At 39.6% G+C, this 22217-nt stretch overlaps 1 protein-coding gene across 5 annotated transcripts in view; it reads left to right on the forward strand.

Annotated features, from left to right (window-relative positions):
* The window catches only part of CEP128 (centrosomal protein 128), a 439104-nt gene that overhangs the window by 146275 nt on the left and 270612 nt on the right, over window positions 1–22217 (forward strand). For all 5 annotated transcript variants that reach the window (XM_033850758.2, XM_073800169.1, XM_033850760.2 and 2 more), the window contains 2 exons: window positions 6572–7222; window positions 11164–11328. In XM_033850758.2, the coding sequence (XP_033706649.1) occupies window positions 6572–7222; window positions 11164–11328 (816 nt within the window). The remainder of the gene's footprint in view (window positions 1–6571; window positions 7223–11163; window positions 11329–22217) is intronic.

Below are 22217 nucleotides of genomic sequence, written 5' to 3' on the forward strand. Positions count from 1 at the left end.
TGCAGCACCAAGAGCCTTTCATCCACACGGCTCAGAATAAAAGGGAGAAAATGTAGAAAGAAAGAATTAGTAGAAGTAGAAAGAAAGGAAGAAAGAAAGAAAGAAAGAAAGGAAGGAAGGATGGAGGGAAGGAGTGTGGAAGTAAGGAAGGAAAGAAAGAAAGAAGATAAAGTAAAATAAAAGTAAGATAAAATATAATAAAGTTATAAAAATAAAAAATAATTATTAAAAAAAAAAACGGACGGATAGAACCCTAGGACAAATGGTGGAAGCAAAGCTATACAGACAAAATCTCACACAGAAGCATACACATACACACAAAAAGAGGAAAAGGGGAAAAAATCATAAATCTTGCTCTCAAAGTCCACCTCCTCAATTTGGGATGATTCGTTGTCTATTCAGATGTTCCACAGATGCAGGTACATCAAGTTGATTGTGGAGCTTTAATCTGCTGCTCCTGAGGCTGCTGGGAGACATTTCCCTTTCTCTTCTTTGTTCTCACAGCTCCCAGGGTCTCAGCTTTGGATTTGGCGCCGCCTCTGCATGTAGGTCGTTGGAGGGCGTCTGTTCTTCGCTCAGACAGGATGGGGTTAAAGGAGCCGCTGATTCGGGGGCTCTGGCTCACTCAGGCCGGGGGGGAGGGAGGGGCATGGAGTGCGGGGCGGTCCTATGGTGGCAGAAGCCGTCGAGACGTTGCACCAGCCTGATGCGCGCCGTGCGTTCTCCCGGGGAAGTTGTTCCTGGCTTCCGGGACCTTGGCAGTGGCGGGCTGCACAGGCTCCCTGGAAGCGGGGTGTGGATAGCGACCTGTGCTCGCAAACAGGCTTCTTGGTGGCGGCAGCAGCAGCCTTAGCGTCTCACGCCCCTCTCTGGGGTCCGCACTTTTAGCCGTGGCTCGCACCCGTCTCTGGAGCTCCTTTTAGCAGCGCTCTTAATCCCCTCTCCTCATGCACCAGGAAACAAAGAGGGAAGAAAAAGTCTCTTGCTTTTTAGGCAGGTCCAGACTTTTCCCCGGACTCCCTCCTGGCTAGCCGTGGTGCACTAACCCCCTGCAGGCTGTGTTCACGCCGCCAACCCCAGTCCTCTCCCTGCGCTCTGACCGAAGCCCGAGTTCAGCTCCCAGCCTCGCCACCCCGGCGGGTGAGCCGACTAGCCTCTTGGGCTAGGGAGTGCGGGTCAGCACCGATCCTCTGTGCGGGAATCTCCCCGCTTTACCCTCCTCACCCCTGTTGCTGTGGTCAGAAGCTTTCCCCCTCCGCCTCCAGCAGTCTCCGCCCACGATGGGGCTTCCTAGTGTGTGGAAAGGTTTTAATATGTTTTCTTTGTAGTTAATTTCCTCCTTCACAGCTCCCTCCCACTGGTGTGGGTCCCGTCCCTATCCTTTTGTCTCTGTTTTTTCTTTTTTCTTTTGCCCTACCCAGGTACATGGGGGAGCTTCTTGCCTTTTGGGAGGTCTGAGGTCTTGTGCCAGCGTTCAGTAGGTGTTCTGTAGGAGCTGTTCCACGTATAGATCTATTTCTGGTGTATATGTGGGGAGGAAGGTGATCTCTGCCATCTTCCCCTCATTGCCTTTTTCTTTTAAAGTGCTTTTTGAAGTCATTGGTTTTTATATGTGCTTTGAAAATGATAAAGGAAAAAATCTGAACTTGGATTTTGATCATAATGTATACACTTCTGAATGTTTCCAAATTCATGTTCTTTTTTATAACATGGGTAATGGGAATGATCCCTAGGTTTGGTTTGGTTTTGTCTTGTTTTTCTTGTTGAATTGGCAGAATAATTGGCTTGCCCATGTATTGAGCTTTTTGCTTGATAGTATTTGACTTCAAGAATCTTAAATTGCCGTCTTTTCCTTCTGTGTATTGCCTTCATGCTGAGGGAAATAAAAGAGCTATATGTAATATATACTGTCTCTTAATATTTGAATTTCTTAATGGTTGAAAAGTAAGAAGGATCAGTGCTAAAGTGCATACTTTTTTAATGTGTAATTGTTATACGCAATATAAGAAAGGCTAGAGCACTGATATGTTAGTATAATCCAGTAGTCTTTCTGCATGTTCCCTCACATGCAGAAAAATAACCTTTTTTTCTTTAAAAATTTTTCTTGTCTACCTTTTAGTTAATTCAAAAACTATATATACTGGGCAGTCAGGCCTTTGAGGAATTGGTTCCTGTTCCTATAATCTCCATGGTTTTAGGCCGTATCATTCTTTTGGCTTCACACCAGCCATTTTCAATCCTCGTCTTATAATCTTCCCTTACAGCTCTTCTTCTATGGAAGCAGTGTTTGGTTAGAACATTCCCTTCCCATTGTTCCTGACTGCTACTCATTTCTCCATTTCGCCTCCACATTTCCCAAGGATTTTCACACCTGGCTTCCCCTCAGCCTGTCTCATTACATGTAATTCTTGCCAGTATCTTCGGTGATTTCCAAGTTCAAGTCAGCAACCCGTTGAACTCTGTATCCTTATACTTCACTAATTTCCTCTTTTATAGTGACCTTCAAATCACTCAGCAGCTAATTTCAATGGCTAAGATTTGTCATCATCTGTAATTTCTCTGTGTTCAGATCTTTTGTTCTAACATTTCAGCCTCTGTCCACATTTCTTTTATTCCCTTTTCCTCTTTTAACTGTTACCATCTGCTTTGGATCTCTCCACATTCCTTTGGTTGACCAGCTGTTTCCTGGAATCGTTTTTTTCCTGTCAGACTGGACTTCGTGAAAAGCTACTCTGACGACATGTTCACCAGCATCTTCAATTACTTGCTTCCACCTCACACATTTTACTGATGTTCAATCTGGAATCAACCCAACTCTCTAGTTTTTCTGTTCCTGCTCTTGAGTGGTACTAGCAAAACTTATGTAGGATATCAATTGGCTCCTATAGTGGTCTTGGTTACCTCCCTGACTGTACCGCAATTCATTCCATTCCATTAAAAAATTAATGTAGGCCAGCTACTATGCATATAGCCCTCGTCTGATCAAGAACTATTCTTCTTCTGAAGAATGAACTATGAAGTCTGTTGGAGAGCTTCTGGTAAACATTTACTCATTCCTAAAAAAGATAACACTAGGAGGGAGATGTTCCTCTTCTCTGAACATTGTTATATTTGGCTGTGATGCCAGAAATGGCTGAAGCTATCTTGCTATGGTCCTGAGAATGAAGCCTCCCTCCAAGGGAGGGTACTACTGAGAGCAGTGCAGAGAGGCGGATCTAGAGCTTTGACATACTGTGGAGCAGTTCTGCCTGGAATGATAATAAATTACCTTGTAGTTTAAGCCAGCTTGAACTGGAGTTTTCCCTTGCTCTCAGCAGAAGAAATTCAAGCTTATGTGAAACATCAGTTCTAGGAGTAAGGAGCTATAAGTTAAAGAACCTAAAATGTAGGATTGATTAAGTGGAGAAGTGGGGTCAGGACAGGGAGGATTGTACTTTTCTAAAGGAATAATTGGAAAACCTTGCCATGCTGTTGATTGAACCATCAGAAGTCATACCTTGGGACCTTGATGCTGTGCTTCAGGGGATGGTATTAAGTGACCAGTAGAAAAACTTTAGGATGTTGGTGTCTGTTGTGTACTTATTGCAGCCTTCAGAAAAGTCCTGGAAGGCAAAGACAAGTATAGGTTGAAACTGATCTGTCTAAAAGCAGAGAGCAAGATTTGGGGGCACTGGGAGACTGAAAATCTGCAATGTATAATCCGCATTTACTGAATCTGCTAATTTGGAGTTGGAAAAGCCAAATTGTTTCTCCATGCTGAAGTTAGTCCAAGCAAGAGAGAGAGGTAGGAAACTTAGCAGAAATTTAAATGAGGTAAAAAAAACAAGCCTGATTTTTCAGGCCCCTTTCAAGTTCTCCTATTTAAGTGCTTCTGGCCAGACAAAGGAGACCCAAGTCCATTGTTTTGAATTCCCTCAAGATAAAGTCTAGTCAACTGAGGGCCCCTGGGAATGTCCAGGATACTGAGGTGGCGGTTAAGACCCTGACATTTTCAGACTCGAAGTCAATGTCTAGACAAAATGTTGGGCTATGGCTACTAGCCAAGCATTAACCAAAAGAAAATAGACAGAACTTACTTAGCTTTTAGTATCTATATTGCCAAAGAAATTCTAAACTTGACCAACATAGTCGGATACTGTCCACCCAAAGGCTGTCACGTTGGTCATGAATTGATGTAATATTTGGAACACTGAAGCTGAGGGCGAAACATGGAGAGTTGTGGAGTATCAGAGCCTGAGCTTTGAAGGACCCTTCTTGAGACACCCCATCTCTGGTCTTCCCATCATGTGAGAAAAATAAATATCCTTGCTGTTTAAACCACCTTACGGTATTTTGAAATCAAAGACATTTTATGCGTTAGGACCATCTTGGAAATACGATTTTTATCTTCAGGGCTACATGGAAGTCTTTTAACTCAGGGCCAGGGGCCTATGTTATCTGTTCCAAACATTAGTCACTATATTTATGCACCCTCCCCTCATTCTAAGGTCCCTCCCACATTACCCTTACAGCCAAGACTGGATTCTGTCAGTTTTTGTCTTCTTTTGTGTGGTATATAGAGTGACCTCCCAAAGATGTGTCAGCCTAACTCCTGGAACCTGTGAATAAGATGAAAAATCACTCCCATGATTATGATATGTTACTTGGCAAGTTGATTTTAAGATAAGGAGATTATCTGGATGGACCTCATCTAATCACAGGAGTCCTTCAAAGCAGATAAATTATTCTGGCTGTTGGGAGAAAGGGAAGTCAGAGGGATTCAAAACATGATAAGGGTTCAGTGTGGTGTTACTGGCTGCAGAGACAGAGGAGTCCATGAGCCAAGGAGTGTGGGTGGCCTTCAGAAGCTCAGAAAAACCCCTGGCCCAAAGCTAGCAAGGAAACATGTCCTAGGTCCACAGAACTAAATTTTTCCAACACCATGAATGAACTTGCAAGTGGATTCTCCCCCCAAAGCCTCCAGCTAAAAGCCCAGGTTAGCTGACACCTTGCTTTTAGCATTAGGAGACCGGAGGCAGAATACCTTGTCAGGATTTACGACCTCTGGAAAACAGTGAGATAATAAATGGGTGTTGTTTTAAGCCATGAAATTTGTTGGAATTTGTTACACTGCAATAGAAAAATAATACATCCACCCTTAGGCTTATCTATATTTCTAGCCATTTTTCCTGCGTTGAAATCTTTCTTCTAGAGTAAACTCTGTCATCTGTGTTCCAGACTCTTTTCAATAGAGGGACATTGCGTTATCAGTTATCCCCTCTCTTCACAGCTTTGATCACTATCTTGCATAAGTACCTCCCTGAGATCCTGGTTTCTCCTTGAACTTAAATCCCACCCCCACTTTTTGTTTCTCCCTTCCCACTAGTCTTCATCACAACCCTTTGATGTAGCTTTTATTACTATCTTTATAAAGATAAATAATTTCTTTAAGGCCATAGAACTGCTTATGACTGGACTGAGAATCAAATTCAGTTCTCCTGGTCAGAGCTCAACTGCTTAATCCCCTCCTTTTGTTATTTCTCATGTTAGCTTCATGCTGATTCTCCCTGTTAAAATGAGAGGGATTTGAGGAAACTATTTTTTTTTTTTTTGGAGTGATTGACTCATTACATTTTATCATGAATTGTTTCACACTGCAGTGTAAAATGTCAAGTATAAAAATGCCTTGAAACTGTTTGCATCTTAACTCATTATTTCTAATTCTAAAATGAATCTTAATTTTTTTTTTTTTTCCGGGTTCAAGCCATGGTAGGCATCAGTAACCAGGTACAGAAATGGTCTTGGTGCCAGTGTTGGGGCGGGGGTGGGGGGGCAGCTTCAGCCTCCTCAGCTGCTGGCTTTTTCGTTTGCATTGATGGATGGTGAGGATTAGCAGATTAGTTCTTGGCTGCCGTCCCTCAGTGTCAGCCCTAACCCCCTAAAACAGCTGGCAGAGGGCGATGGCCTTCTGGTCCTTTGACTTTTCTTGTGAGTCCTTTCCCAGCCTCTCCTAATCTTAAACTCATTTCTACATGGGACTTGAAGACTCCCTGTTAACATACTGGTGTGTTTCTTGTCACTGTGGACATTATTTGATTAATAATGACTGATTGTACCAAAACCTTCCGTAGATTATATTTGTTTGCTTCCCTGTATTATCTTCCGAATCTTTTTTGTATCTGTTTTGAGGTTTCTCCTTTTTAAAAGTGTGCCATTGAAATGCAAATCATGTTACTTTAAGTAACACTGTATTATTTCAACCTCTGGTAAATTATAATTGGAGCCTTTTTTTCCCCCATTCTTTTGATCAATTTTATCTTACATTTAAATAATTATTTATGATCATGGATTGATATGTTTTGGTGATGAAAATCTGAAACATATATCTCAGTGTGGTACTACTTCAGAGCAATTGTACTTTTCTTCCTTTTTCTAGCCTAAAAAGTATTTTTCATTAAAAAACCAGAAAGAAGTACAAAATATTATTTTATGAATTTTTCTTCTCCTTGTGGCTTAAACCTTATTTTTGTTTTCTGGCAGTGTATATGGTGAATTTTACAGTAATTTTTGCTTTCTGTTCCTAACCCAATAGATTCTAAAAGAAAAGGATGAATTGAAAAGCCAGCTTTATGCAGCGTTACAACAAATAGAGAATCTTCGAAAGGAATTGAATGATGTGCTAACCAGGCGCGCCCTTCAAGAGGAGGAGCTTCACTGTAAGGAGCAGAAACTAAGTGATGTTAAGTCTCATCAAGCTGACCTTGAACTAGAAGTCAGGGATTCCCTGGATACCATCCATAGGCTAGAAAGTGAATTGAAAACGCAGAGTAAGATTCAAAGCCAGATGAAAGCTGAGAAAGCGCACCTGGAGGAAGAAATTGCAGCACTGAAGGAGAGCCAGGCCAAGGACCAAGCTCAGCTTCTTGAGATGCAAGAGGCCATCAAGGACTTGAGTGCCATCCGGGCAGATCTCGCCAATAAATTGGCGGAGGAACAGAGAGCCAGGAAAGAGGTACTTAAGAACCTCTCTGACCTCAAGACACAGGCAAAATCCAAAGACGAAGAAACGGCTACGATCGTTACACAGTTAAAGCTGGAAAGAGATGTTCACCAGAGGGAGCTGGAAGATCTCACATTCTCGTTGCAGAGTATGAAAACGAAACATGAACAGAATATCCAGGAGCTGATGAAGCACTTCAAGAAAGAAAAGAGTGAGGCCGAGAATCATATTAGGACACTGAAGGTACCCGCACTGAATTATCCTGATGATACTGGAGGAAATTTTCTGGTGGCTCATGAAGTTAATAAAGCGTAAACTTTTAGAGATCATTCTGTATTCCCAAGCACTGAAGGGAAGATAGAACTAACAATAAAGAGGCTTATTCATGCCTGTTCAGCCAGGTTGAAATGAGTTATAGCAGCCACCTGGAAGCACCTAGTTCAGAGCACTGAAGCCCTTTAAAAAGAACGTTTAGCTATTTTGGGAGTTCAGGAGAGGCAGAGGCAGCAGTAAGTCGTGGACCTGAAACGAGCCCTCATTCAACATTTATGATCTCCTAAAATATAAAAGGCAAAGACTTGTCAAGGCCATAGAAGCTATAACCATGGTCATTGGTATGGTAACTAAAGTGGATCAGCTTATGGGTTTTGTAAACCCAAGGCTTTTGAGATTTACCCCTTCTTTTCCAAATCAAAGTTGCCTGGGTAAATGCATAATTGAGATCTTACATTTGGGGAAATATTGTAAGATCTAATGGTATTAGCATTTATCACCATGCAGGGGAATCATTTCATAACATGATTGTCAGGAGTGTGATAAATCTATCCCTCCTTCCTGCTTTAGTTTTTCTCCATAGCACTCATCATCATATGATATAGATTCCATATTTTTAATTTTTTAATCTCCGTTTATTAGTATGAAAACACCATGAGAACTGGATTGTCTTTTCCCTCAATCTGTAGGAGGAAAAGGCTGCCTAATCTTTCAAGGCCCAATTAATTTTTCACTTCTTTTATGGATTCACTGAAGATGGCATATATCTCAACTGAGGTTGGGATAAATCTTTCTATTCTCTGTGTTTCCATAGCTCTTTTTTGGAACTGCTAGTACAGCACATTCAGGCTGCCTTATATTATGGTGTGTTTATTGTGTGTTCCTACATCTCCAGAGGGGCAGGTAGCAGGTCTTAGCCATTTTTGTATCCTCTTGTGGCGTCTAGCATGATGTTTGAGACATACAGAACATGTTCCGTGGATGTTGGGTTAAAATGTTTGAAAAGCTAGAAATCAAAGGATTTGCTGCTGACTTGCTTTGTGATCTGTCTGGTTTGGCTCTTTCTCTGTAATGTGGTAAAATTGCTTTCCTCATCCAAAGGAAGTGCTTTGTATTTGTGTATAGTGAGGTGACAATAAAGCTTTAAGAAATTACCTGTATATAAAGAAGACACCGTTTAGAACTATTCTGTAGATTCTCCAAAAACTTTAGATTTTTTTTTAATTCGGAAGACTGAGATGCGGAGGGATATTATAGTTACTCTATAATGTGGTACAAGAGAAGCATACGAGCTTAACAGGAGAACCAGAGATCGTGAGAGCCCAGTACTCTTCTCTTAAACCGAATAAGTTACCCATAGGAACAGCCCCACCTCATGCTATTTTATGAATATAATTCCGTACTTTTGACTCATTTATATTAATTAACAGGAGTTGATAGCAATGGTTGTCATTGAAGATTTAATATACTGAGTTATGTATAAGAGGGCTTTAGATAAATAGCTCTGTAAATGTTACATTTCTTTGTCTTTCAGCTTCACCTTAATCTGTTACTTTTTCTGAGTCTAATAAGTGTGATACATTACCCATATTTTTTTCTCTGCAGAAGTTATATTTTTCCCCATCTAGATCTACCCTTCTCATGCCTGTTTTTTTTTTTTTTTTTTTTGCGGTACCCGGGCCTCTCACTGCTGTGGCCTCTCCCGTTGCGGAGCACAGGCTCCGGACGCGCAGGCTCAGCGGCCATGGCTCATGGGCCCAGACGCTCCACGGCACGTGGGAGCCTCCCGGACCGGGGCACGAACCTGCGTCCCCTGCATTGGCAGGCGGACTCTCAACCACTGCGCCACCAGGGATGCCCTCATGCCTGTTTTTAAATTTAAATGTAAACTATTTTTATGAAATACTCTAGCTGCTATTAATATTTGAAGGATATTGGGTTATCACCTTATTATGATTTCAACAAAAATAATTTTGTAGGAGCCCTTATTGGAATCAGAAGACCAAGAGTGGAGTTCTGTATTTTTGCCATTTGCTGGCCATATGATCTTGGTCAAGTTACTTAACCTTTTTGTACTTCATCAGTAGAATGGAAACAGTAATGTCTTTCTCTATCACAGGGTTTTTTTGAGTGTTATATCACTTTGTAAACCCTAAAATGAAATGTAAATGTAATAATGAAACTACAACAAGAAGTAAGTTCTTAGTCAAACTTAGGCATTACTGTGCTTATAACTGTTTTAAAAATAGGTTCTCTGGGGGCAAAGAGGGGAACCCTGATTTGTAGCATTTGCCAAGTTCAGCAGTATAAAACCCCCCATTTGGCTGGTTTCAAGCTATCAAACAACATCACTGGAGGCACAGTTGGGAAGAGATGAGCACAGTTGGTTCCTGAGTGTCTCTGTGAGCTGGCCCAGACACCACTGGCCTTGGGGGAAAACTGTCTATACCTACACTTTTTATAAGACACAAAAAATGCTAAGTATTCTACTGAAACTTAAAATAATAATCGAACAATTTTCCTGATGAGAGACTTTATTTTGTAAGTTTATTTTTGGGTAGTGAATACAGGATTCCTCATTAAAAACATCAGTTCTTTTGTTAACTCAAAGTGGCATCAAGTCTTAGTTGAAATTTGTGGGGTGAATAAGGTATAGATTCTTGTCTGAAACTCACAAAACTTCTTCCTTTTGGGAAATTGCTTCCAGCGATGATGTTCCTATGTACTTGATTATATACATATAATAAACTTATACAAAGGAAAGAAACAAATATATTTTAGGCATTGAAACATGTAATTTAAACAGATTCTATGTGGGTGCTTACAGGCTGTCAGTAACTGGTAGGTGTAACTAGTTAACATTGCAAGTTGCACCCAGCTGGTTTTTAAAACGTATGATATACGTACCTTTTAAAGGCAGTGAGGCAGAGCAGCTGAAAACATGGACAGTAGAGAGAATTCCTGCATTCAAATCCTGGCTCTGGTTTACTCACTACATACCCTTGGGCAAATGATTAGTGTTGTTCTGCTTCAATTTCAAAACAGGAGACAATAACAGTGTCTCCCTAGTCAGGTTGTGGTGAGGATGGAATGAGGGACAACTATACGAAAAGGTCTTAGAGCAGTGCCTGACATATAGTCAGTATTTACATTGTTGTTATTTTAAGTCTTTAACTTCACATGCCTGGCAAATCCTTATTGAATCTCATCCACAGATTATTCCTGTTGTTTTTTTTTAAAGCTGATTCTGGTTATATTCCAAATAATAAACGAAAACGAGGTACTTTATTGCACTATTGGTACTGAAAATAATCACTGGTAAACTCTTTCATATTAAGTTATTTATAGTTTTTTGGCTACTCTGATCCATAATCTTTTTAGCCCCACAAGAGTGGTATTAATAATTACATTGTACAAAAAATACGCAAGCCTTTCACAAAAACGAGAGTGTAGCTTGAATAGGGATATTGTTAAGCTCCTTTTATAGATGAAGAGACTAATCAGGCAGTAATGTCCCATAGTATATCCTTATGGGGACATTTCTCTAATAACCCTTCCCCTCTCAGCAGTTAGTGTCCCTTCTTTGGGTTGCACATACCTCTGCTTGCACCTTTATTAAGCACTTCTTGTTCATCGTTGTCAGAATTGACTGTTGTATCTGTCTCTTTTACGGTTCATGCCTGTTATCTTCAGCATCTAGTAGAGTACCTGTCACTTAATTGGTTGCTCAGTGAATGCTAAGGAGAGATTGACCACATGCAAAGAATGTTTCCTTTGCATGTATGTTTATGTGTGAACGCTTAGAGGTAGCAAAATCTCGAAGTGTTTGCCCACTGATATAATGTGGAATTTGTTTTGTGTACAGCTTGGCTGTGGCCAGTGGACTTTCTCTTTTCTCCTTTTTCTCTCAGGCAGAAAGCTTAGAAGATAAGAATATGGCTGAAGTCCAGCGTTCTCAGCTAGAGAAGTTGAAATCACAGTATGACAGGCTGACAGAGGAATTAACTCAGAATGAAAATGAGAACAAAAAACTGAAGCTAAAATACCAGTGTTTGAAGGACCAACTAGAAGAAAAGGTAAAAATGTGAATGAACTCTAATTTAAAAGACTTTTTTGAATTTCTTCTAGTGTTTCTCCTAGAACATAGTTTATGTACTACTGAATGCTAATTGTTAGGCTTTAGTAGCAATTTGTATTGGTGCCAGAAGACATCATAGAAGTTTATTAGAATGCTGTGATTTTTATTCTTTCAACCAACTAGTAACCTTCTAATACTTTTGATTTTAAATTTCTTCTGGATCTTAAAATAGGTATTTAGAGGCAAGGTAGCAAAGAAAGGAATTATGGTTTATTGAAGACCTACTTTATGGCAAGTATTTATGCCAGTTGATTTACATATGTGTACTCATTGAATTCTCACGACTGTTTGGGTTAGATTTTATTGATCCCTGTTAACCTATGAGGAAACTGAGGTTCAAAATACAATATATAATAGATGAGGTGGTCACTGTGCACTAGGCACTTTTAATGCTCATAGTCATGTTACGAAATCAATACTATTTTGCTCATTTTTGCAGTTAAAGAGACTGAAACTTAAGAAGGTTGGCAACCTTGGAATGTTCCCAGCAGGCTCACTGCTTTCCTATCAGTAGATGTGTAAAATTTGGGGGGTGTCTGCTATATACCAGGCATTGGGTAGAATACTAGGGACTTCTAGAGTCACTACTTTTGTGGCCAAAAGTCAACTAAGAATAGAAGACAGAATACTTAAATTTGCATTCTGTGTCTTTACCAACTTCCTAAAAGGATTTGCATTGGAGTGTGATAGAAGTCAAATAGAAAAAAAAAGACTATTAACATATGGATAATAGGATAAGGCAGGATAGACTGGGCCAGATGACTCCTGTTCTTGATAAGGGTTACTAACTAACATCTTTGTTGAAGGAAATATCACTGGGTGGGGTGTCATCAACCTCTAGAAGAAACATTCTTCATGCTTTGCTCATCTTTTCCTCTTTTTGTTGTTTCACTGTATTTTGTATATATTTTTTACCTTTCTAGTAATTGTTAAAATCAAGGAAATAAAATTTAAGTTAGTTTGGAGTTTATGATTAAATGTGCTTAAGTTGCTAAATTTAGGCCTACAATCTTGACAATTGTAATTTAGTTCTTATGGCATGCTTTGTTTTGACTAAGTCTAATGTTCACACATAATTAATGTATCTGTTGCCAGGGTGTAGTTGCTTTGAAGATAATACTAAATTTTCCAACTTTTCCATAATTAAAAGTTAGCCAGAAGATTGTATTAACATGTTTTGTGTTTAATTATTTGCATTTAAGAAAGAGTGGGGGAAATTTTATGTTGAAAGTTTACCTTGTTCTGCTTAAAATAAATGCTTCTCCGCTATCTGTGACGTTCCAGGTATGTATGCATTGTCATACATTCATATAAGTGGAACATTCACCTTAGAACAGAGTTTTAAAATTTAAGGATTGTACAGTAGTCCCCCCTTATTAGTGGTTTCCCTTTCCATTGTTTCAGTTACCTGCCATGGTAACTGAAATTACCAAATTTGGACCAGTTGCAGTCCAGAAAGATTAAATGGAAAATTCTAGAAATAATTCATAAGTTTTAAACTGTACTTTGTTCTGAGTAGCATAATGAAATCTTGAGCTGTCCCACTTTCTAACACCCGTGATCCCCACCTATCTCAGTCCTCTGCTCCTAACATCCAACCATCCACATCATCATGGCTTGATGATCCAGGATCACCCAAAGCAGGTGATCCTCCTTCTGAGGTATCAGAAGGTCAGCAGTAGTTTAATGCTATGTCACAATGCCTACCTCATTCATTTCATCTCATCACATTTTATGTAGGCATTGTATCGTCTCTTATCATCACAAGAGGGGTGAATACAGTACAGTAAGATATTTTGAGAGAGAGAGACCACATTCACATAACTTTTATTACAGTATATTGTTACAGTTGTTCTATTTCATTATTAGTTATTGTTGGTAATCTCTTACTGTGCCTGATTTCTAAACTAAATTATCATAGGTATGTATGTATAATATGTATAGGGTTTGGTACTATCTTCAGTTTTAGGCATCCCCTGGGGGTCGTGGAACATATCCCTCGCAGATAATGGGGGACTACTGTATTCCTCTGCTATGTACTGACCATCTAGTATGTGGCAGGCATTGTGCTGGATGCTGGGGATGGGATATATCGATAGATAAGACACAGATCTGTAATTGAAAGCTTCTAGTGGGATCATTAAAAGCAAAATCGCCTTTCAGTTGTTAAAACTATATAGTCAATGATGATGGGTCCTAATGCAGAGAAAAGATGTCTATGACATCTAAAGTGGTAAATAATCTTAAGGATACATAGACACACACACATATATAAATATACACAGCGTATATGCTTGCTTTTCTTTAATATTTTTTGTGTACGTGATTGCTATGTAGTTTTGATTGACTTAGCGGTTTGTGTTGGCCTGTTTTTTTAGTATAGTTAGCTATGAATCGAAGTTTCACTGGGTTCAGTCATCTACAGATAGAGCCATTCTCTTCGGAAAGTAGTATAGAATTAGTGGCTATAGACAGAACTTTGAGTATAAATCATTTTCTAGCTGTGTGGCATTAGGCAAGTTGCTTAAAACTCAAAGCTTTGGGGCTTCCCTGGTGGCGCAGTGGTTGAGAGTCTGCCTGCCGATGCAGGGGACGCGGGTTTGTGCCCCGGTCCGGGAAGATCCCACATGCCGCGGAGCGGCTGGGCCCGTGAGCCATGGCCGCTGAGCCTGCGCGTCCGGAGCCTGTGCTCCGCAACAGGAGAGGCCACAACAGTGAGAGGCCCGCGTACCCAAAAAAAAAAAAAAAAAAAAAAATTCAAAGCCTTGAGAGACAAGACAGCAGAAGCAAGAAGAACTACAGTCCTGTAGCCTGTGGAACAAAAACCACATTCACAGAAAGATAGACAAGATGAAAAGGCACAGAGCTATGTACCAGATGAGGAACAAGATAAAACCCCAGAAAAACAACTAAATGAAGTGGAGATAGGCAACATTCCAGAAAAAGAATTCAGAATAATGATAGTGAAGATGATCCAGGACCTCAGAGAAAGAATGGAGGCAAAGATCGAGAAGATGCAAGAAATGTTTAACAAAGATCTAGAAGAATTAAAGAGCAAACAAACAGAGATGAACAACACAATAACTGAAATGAAAACTACAATAGAAGGAATCACTAGCAGAATAAGAACTAGCAGAAGAACAGTCAAGTAACCTGGAAGACAGAATGGTGGAATTCACTGCTGTGGACCAGAATAAAGGAAAAAGCATGAAAAGAAATGAAGACAGCCTAAGAGACCTCTGGGACAACATTAAAAACAACAATATTCACATTATAGGGGTCCCAGAAGGAGAAGAGAGAGAGACAGGACCCGAGAAAATATTTGAAGAGATTATAGTCAAAAACTTCCCTAACATGGGAAAGGAAATAGCCACCCAGGGCCAGGAAGTGTAGAGTCCTATACAGGAAATACCCAAGGAGAAACACACCGAGACTCATAGTAATCAAATTGGCAAAATTAAAGACAAGAATTATTGAAAGCAGCAAGGGAAAAATGACAAATAACATACAAGGGAACTCCCATAAGGTTAACAGCTGATTTATCAGCAGAAACTCTAGAAGCCAGAAGAGAGCGGCATGATATACTTAAAGTGATGAAAGGGAAGAACCTACAAGCAAGATTACCCAGCAAGGATCTCATTCAGATTCGATGGAGAAATCAAAAGCTTTAAAGACAAGCAAAAGCTAAGAGAATTCAGCACCACCAAACCAGCTCTACAACAAATGCTAAAGGAACTTCTCTAAGTGGGAAACACAAGAGAAGAAAAGGACCTACAAAAACAAGCCCAAAACAATTTTAAAAATGGTAATAGGAACATACATATTGATAATTACCTTAAATGTGAATGGATTAAATGCTCCAACCAAAAGACACAGTCTTGCTGAATGGATACAAAAGCAAGACCCATATATATGCTGTCTACAAGAGACCCACTTCAGACCTAGGGACACATTCAGACTGAAAGTGAGAGGATAGAGAAAGATACTCCATGCAAAGGGAAATCAAAAGAAAGCTGGAGCAGCAATACTCATATCAGATAAAATAGACTTTAAAATAAAGAATGTTACAAGAGACAGGGAAGGACACTACATAATGATCAAGGGATCAACCCAAGAAGAAGATATAACAATTATAAATATATATGCACCCAACATAGGAGCACCTCAATACATAAGGCAACTGCTAACAGCTCTGAAAGACGAAGTCGACAGTAACACCTTACTTATGCAAATGGACAGATCATCCAAACAGAAAATTAATAAGAAAACACAGGCTTTAAATGACACAATAGACCAGATAGATTTAATTGACATTTATAGGACATTCCATCCAAAAACCACAGATTACACTTTCTTCTCAAGTGCGCATGGAACATCCTCCAGGATAGATCACATCCTGGGTCACAAATCAAACCTCAATAAATTTAAGAAAATTGAAATCATATCAAGCATCTTTTCTGACCACAATGCTATGAGATTAGAAATCAATTACAGGGAAAAAAACGTAAAAAGCACAAACACATGGAGGCTAAACAATATATTACTAAATAACAAAGAGTTCACTGAAGAAATCTAAGAGGAAATCAGAAAATACCTATAGACAAATGACAATGAAAACACGATGATCCAAAACCTACGGGATGCAGCAAAAGCAGTTCTAACAGGGAAGTTTGTAGCTATACAAGCCTACTTCAAGAAACAATAAAAATCTCAGGTAAACAATCTAATGTTACACCTAAAGGAACTAGAGAATGAAGAACAAACGAAACTCAAAGTTAGCAGAAGGAAAGAAATCATAAAGATGATAGCAGAAATAAATGAATGAGAAACAAGGCAAACAATAGCAAAGATCAATTAAACTAAACGCTGGTTCTTTGAGAAGATAAAGAAAGTTGATAAACCATTAGCAAGACTCATCAAGAAAAAGAGGGAGAGGACTCAAATCAATAAAATTAGAAATGAAAAAGGAGAAGTTACAACAGACAGTGCAGAAATACAAAGCATACTAAGAGACTACTACCAGCAACTCTATGCCAATAAAATGGACAACCTGGAAGAAATGGACAAATTCTTAGAAAGGTATAACCTTCCCAGACTGAACCAGGAAGAAATAGAAACTCACAGGTGAATTCTATCAAACATTTAGAGAAGAGCTAACACCCATCCTTCTCAAACTGTTCCAAAAAATTTCAGAGGAAGGAACACCCCCAAACTCATTCTATGAGGCCACCATCAGCCTGATACCAGCACCAGACAAAGATACTACAAAAAAAGAAAATTACAGACCAATATCACTGATGAATATACATGCAAAAATCCTCAACAAAATACTAGCAAACAGAAGCCAGCAATACATGAAAAGGATCATACACCATGATCAAGTGGGATTTATCCCAGGGATGCAAGGATTCTCCAGTATATGCAAATCAAACAATGTGATACACCACATTAACAAATAGAAGAATAAAAACCATATGATCATCTCAATAGATTCACAAAAAGCTTTTGAGAAAATTCAACACCCATTTATGATAAAAACCCTGCAGAAAGTAGGCATAGAGGGAACCTACCTCAACATAATAAAGGCCATATATGACAAACCCACAGCAAACATCATGCTCAGTGGTGAAAAACTAAAAGCATTTCCACTAAGATCAGGAACAAGACAAGGAAGTCCACTCTCGCCACTGTTATTCGACATAGTTTTGGAAGTCCTGACCATGGCAATCAGAGAAGAAAAAGAAATACAAATTGGAAAAGAAGAAGTAAAACTGTCACTGTTTGCAAATGACATGATACTATACATAGAGAATCCTAGAGATGCCACCAGAAAACTACTAGAGCTAATCAACGAACTTGGTTAAGTTGCAGGATACAAAATCACTGTACAGAAATCTCTTGGATTCCTATACACTAATGATGAAAAATCTGAAGAGAAATTAAGGAAACACTCCCATTTACCACTGCAACAAAAAGAGTAAAATATCTAGGAATAAACCTACCTAGGGAGACGAAAGACCTGTATGCAGAAAACTATAAGACACTGTTGAAAGAAATTAAAGATGATACCAACAGATGGAGAGATACTGCATGTTCTTGGATTGGAAGAATCAGCATTGTGAAAATGACTCTACTACCCAAAGCAATCTACAGATTCAATGCAATCCCTATCAAATTACCAATGGCATTTTTTACATAACTAGAGCAAAAAATCTTAAAATCTGTATGAGACACAGAAGACCCCGAATAGCCAAAGCAATCTTGAGGGAAAAAAGCAGAGCTGGAGGAATCAGACTCCCTGACTTCACACTATACTACAAAGCTACAGTAATGAAGACAATATAGTACCAGCACAAAAACAGAAATATAGCTCAGTGGAACAGGATAGAAAGCCCAGAGATAAACCCATGCACCTATGGTCAACTAATCTATGACAAAGGAGGCAAGCATATACAATGGAGAAAAGACAGTCTCTTCAATAAATGGTGCTGGGAAAACTGGACAGGTACATGTAAAAGAATGAAATTAGAACACTCCCTAACACCATACACAAAAATAAACTCAAAATGGATTCGAGACCTAAATGTAAGACCAGACACTATAAAACTCTTAGAGGATAACATAGGAAGAACACTCTTTGACATAAATCACAGCAAGATCTTTTTTGATCCACCTCCTAGAGTAATGGAAATAAAAACAAAAGTAAACAAATGGGACCTAATGAAACTTAAAAGCTTTTGCAAAGCAAAGGATACTACAAATAAGACGAAAAGACAACCGTCAGAATGGGAAAAACTATTTGCAAACGAATCAACGGACAAAGGATTAATATCCAAAATATGTAAACAGCTCATGCAGCTCAATATTAAAAAAACAAACAACCCAATCAAAAAATGGGCAGAAGACCTAAATAGACATTTCTCCAAAGATGACATACAGATGGCCAAGAAGCACATGTAAAGCTGCTCAATATCACTATTACGGAAATGCAAATCAAAATTACAATGACGTATCACCTCACTCCAGTTAGAATGGGCATCATAAAATCTACAAACAACAAATGCTGGAGAAGGTGTGGAGAAAAGGGAACCGTTTTGCACTGTTGGAATGTAAATTGGTACAGCCGCTATGGAGAACAGTATGGAGGTTCCTTAAAAAACTAAAAATAGAATTACCGTATGACCCAGCAATTCCACTACTCAGCATATACCCTGAGAAAACCATAATTCCAAAAGACACATGTACCCCAATGTTCATTGCAACACTATTTACAATAGCCAGGTCATGGAAGCAACCTAAATGCCCATCGACAGGTGAATGGATAAAGAAGATGTGGTACATATATGCAATGGAATATTACTCAGCCATAAAAAGGAATGAAATTGGGTCATTTGTAGATACGTGGATCAATCTAAAGACCCTAGAAAAATGGTACAGATGAACCGGTTTGCAGGGCAGAAATAGAGACACGGTTGTAGACAACAAACGTATGGACACCAAGGGGGGAAAGCGGCAGTAGGGTGGTGGTGGTGCTGTGATGAATTGGGAGATTGGGATTGACATGTATACACTAATGTGTATAAAATCGATATCTAATAAGAACCTGCTGTATAAAAAAATAAATAAAATTCAAAAAGCAAAACAAAACTCAAAGCCTCAGTTATATCATCCTTAAAACAGGTGTAATAATAAACTCTATTATTGAATTAAATGTGAAAATATATATAAAGTGCTTGGCTGAATTTCTGATACCTGATAAGGTATAGATTAGCAGCTGCCATTATTCTGTTATTGTTTTGTTACCAAATAGATGCCAATTAATGGTTCAGCCCAGCAATAAATCAGCAAGCATTGATTAACTACCCAATAATGTGTCAGGTATTAAGGGCCAGGGAACTGGGAGTAAGACTTACTGTGGAACTATGCTGATTGGAAGTTTACAGCCCGACTGTGTTGAATCACTTGAGATGACGGTCCACAAAGAGGCAACGATGTGGGAAGAGCTGCCATTTCTATCAGCAAGTGATATTGCAGGCATGTTTGTTAAGCAAACCAAACAGGTGGGCAGGTTTGTAATTATGTTTGCTATTTGAAGACAGGAACCAAGTCTTGGTTGTTTTTTTATCTCCAAGACGAGGCCGAGAGCCTGACACATGGTAGGTAATTTATTTTGCGATACGCGGGCCTCTCACTGTTGTGGCCTCTCCCGTTGTGGAGTACAGGCTCTGGACGGGCAGGCTTAGAGGCCATGGCTCACTGGCCCAGCCGCTCCGCGGCATGTGGGATCTTTCCGGACCGGGGCACGAACCCGTGTCCCCTGCATCGGCAGACGGACTCTGAACCACTGCACCACCAGGGAAGCCCATGGTAGGTAATTTATAAGTAAATTGTGGTTGAAGAGATAGGTGTGTATACACGCAAGTACATACACATATGTTTACATGGAGATAAAAAATATCAATAACCTATGGATACGGATGTACATTCATTCTCCCCCTCTCTCCCCCCTCCCCCTCCCTCCCCCCCTCTCTTTGTCTCTCCCCCATTTCCCTTCCCTCTATGAGTGTGTATGTTTTTTTTGTTTTTTATTTTTTAACATCTTTATTGGAGTATAATTGCTTTACAATGTTGTGTTAGTTTCTGCTTTACAACAAAATGAATCAGTTATATATATACATATGTTCCCATATCTCTTCCCTCCTGCGTCTCCCTCCCTCCCACCGTCCCTATCCCACCCCTCCAGGTGGTCACAAAGCACCGAGCTGATCTCCCTGTGCAATGCGGCTGATTCCCACTAGCTATGTACCTTACGTTTGGTAGTGTATATATGTCCATGCCTCTCTCTCGCTTTGTCCAGTTTACCCTTCCCCCTCCCCATATCCTCAAGTCCATTCTCTAGTAGGTCTGTGTCTGTATTCCTGTTTTACCCCTAGGTTCTTCATGACATTTTTTTTTCTTAAATTCCATATATATGTGTTATCATATGGTATTTGTCTTTCTCTTTCTGACTTACTTCACTCTGTATGACAGACTCTAGGTCTATCCACCTCATTACAAATAGCTCAATTTCGTTTCTTTTTATGGCTGAGTAATATTCCATTGTATATATGTGCCACATCTTCTTTATCCAGTCATCCGATGATGGACACTTGGGTTGTTTCCATCTCCGGGCTATTGTAAATAGAGCTGCAGTGAACATTTTGGTACATGACTCTTTTTGAATTATGGTTTTCTCAGGGTATATGCCCAGCAGTGGGATTGCTGGGTCATATGGTAGTTCTATTTGTAGTTTTTTAAGGGACCTCCATACTGTTCTCCACAGTGGCTATATCAATTTACATTCCCACCAACAGTGCAAGAGGGTTCCCTTTTCTCCACACCCTCTCCAGCATTTATTGTTTCTAGATTTTTTTTTTTTTTTTTGGTGGTACGTGGGGCTCTCACTGCTGTGGCCTCTCCCATTTTGGAGCACAGGCTCCGGATGCGCAGGCTCAGCGGCCATGGCTCACGGGCCCAGCTGCTCCGCGGCATGTGGGATCTTCCCGGACCGGGGCACAAACCTGTGTCCCCTGCATCGGCAGGCGGACTCTCAACCACTGCGCCACCAGGCAAGCCCTATTTCTAGATTTTTTGATGGTGGCCATTCTGACTGGTGTGAGATGATATCTCATTGTAGTTTTGATTTGCATTTCTCTAATGATTAGTGATGTTGAGCATTCTTTCATGTGTTTGTTGGCAGTCTGTATATCTTCTTTGGAGAAATGTCTATTTAGGTCTTCTGCGCATTTTTGGATTGGGTTACTTGTTTTCTTGTTATTAAGCTGCATGAGCTGCTTATAAATTTTGGAGATTAATCCTTTGTCAGTTGCTTCATTTGCAAATATTTTCTCCCATTCTGAGGGTTGTCTTTTGGTCTTGTTTATGGTTTCCTTTGCTGTGCAAAAGCTTTGAAGTTTCATTAGGTCCCATTTGTTTACTTTTGTTTTTATTTCCATTTCTTTAGGAGGTGGGTCAAAAAGGATCTTGCTGTGATTTATGTCATAGAGTGTCCTGCCTATGTTTCCCTCTAAGAGTTTGATAATTTCTGAGCTTACATTTAGGTCTTTAATCCATTTTGATCTTATTTTTGGGTATGGTGTTAGGGAGTGATATAATCTCATACTTTTACATGTACCTGTCCAGTTTTCCCAGAACCACTTATTGAAGAGGCTGTCCTTTCTCCACTGTACATTCCTGCCTCCTTTATCAAAGATAAGGTGACCATATGTGGGTGTGTTTATCTCTGGGCTTTCTATCCTGTTCCTTTTATCTACCTTTCTGTTTTTGTGCCAGTACCATACTGTCTTGATTACTGTAGCTTTGTAGTATAGTCTGAAGTCAGGGAGCCTGATTCCTGCAGGTCCGTTTTTCGTTATCAAGATTGCTTTTGCTATTCGGGGTCTTTTGTGTTTGCATACAAATTGTGAAATTTTTTGTTCTAGTTCTGTGAAAAATGCCAGTGGTAGTTTGATAGGGATTGCATTGAATCTATAGATTGCTTTGGGTAGTAGAGTCATTTTCACAATGTTGATTCTTCCAATGCAAGAACATGGTATATCTCTTCATCTGTTTGTATCATCTTTAATTTCTTTCATCAGTGTCTTATAATTTTCTGCATATAGGTGTTTTGTTACCTTAGGTAGGTTTATTCCTAGATATTTTATTCTTTTTGTTGCAATGGTAAATGGGAGTGTTTTCTTGATTTCACTGTCAGATTTTTCATCATTAGTATATAGGAATGCCAGAGATTTCTGTGCATTCATTTTGTATCCTGCTACTTTCCCAAAT

Source organism: Tursiops truncatus, chromosome 2 (assembly GCF_011762595.2).
Source record: "Tursiops truncatus isolate mTurTru1 chromosome 2, mTurTru1.mat.Y, whole genome shotgun sequence".
Classification (NCBI taxonomy): Eukaryota; Metazoa; Chordata; class Mammalia; order Artiodactyla; family Delphinidae; genus Tursiops; species Tursiops truncatus.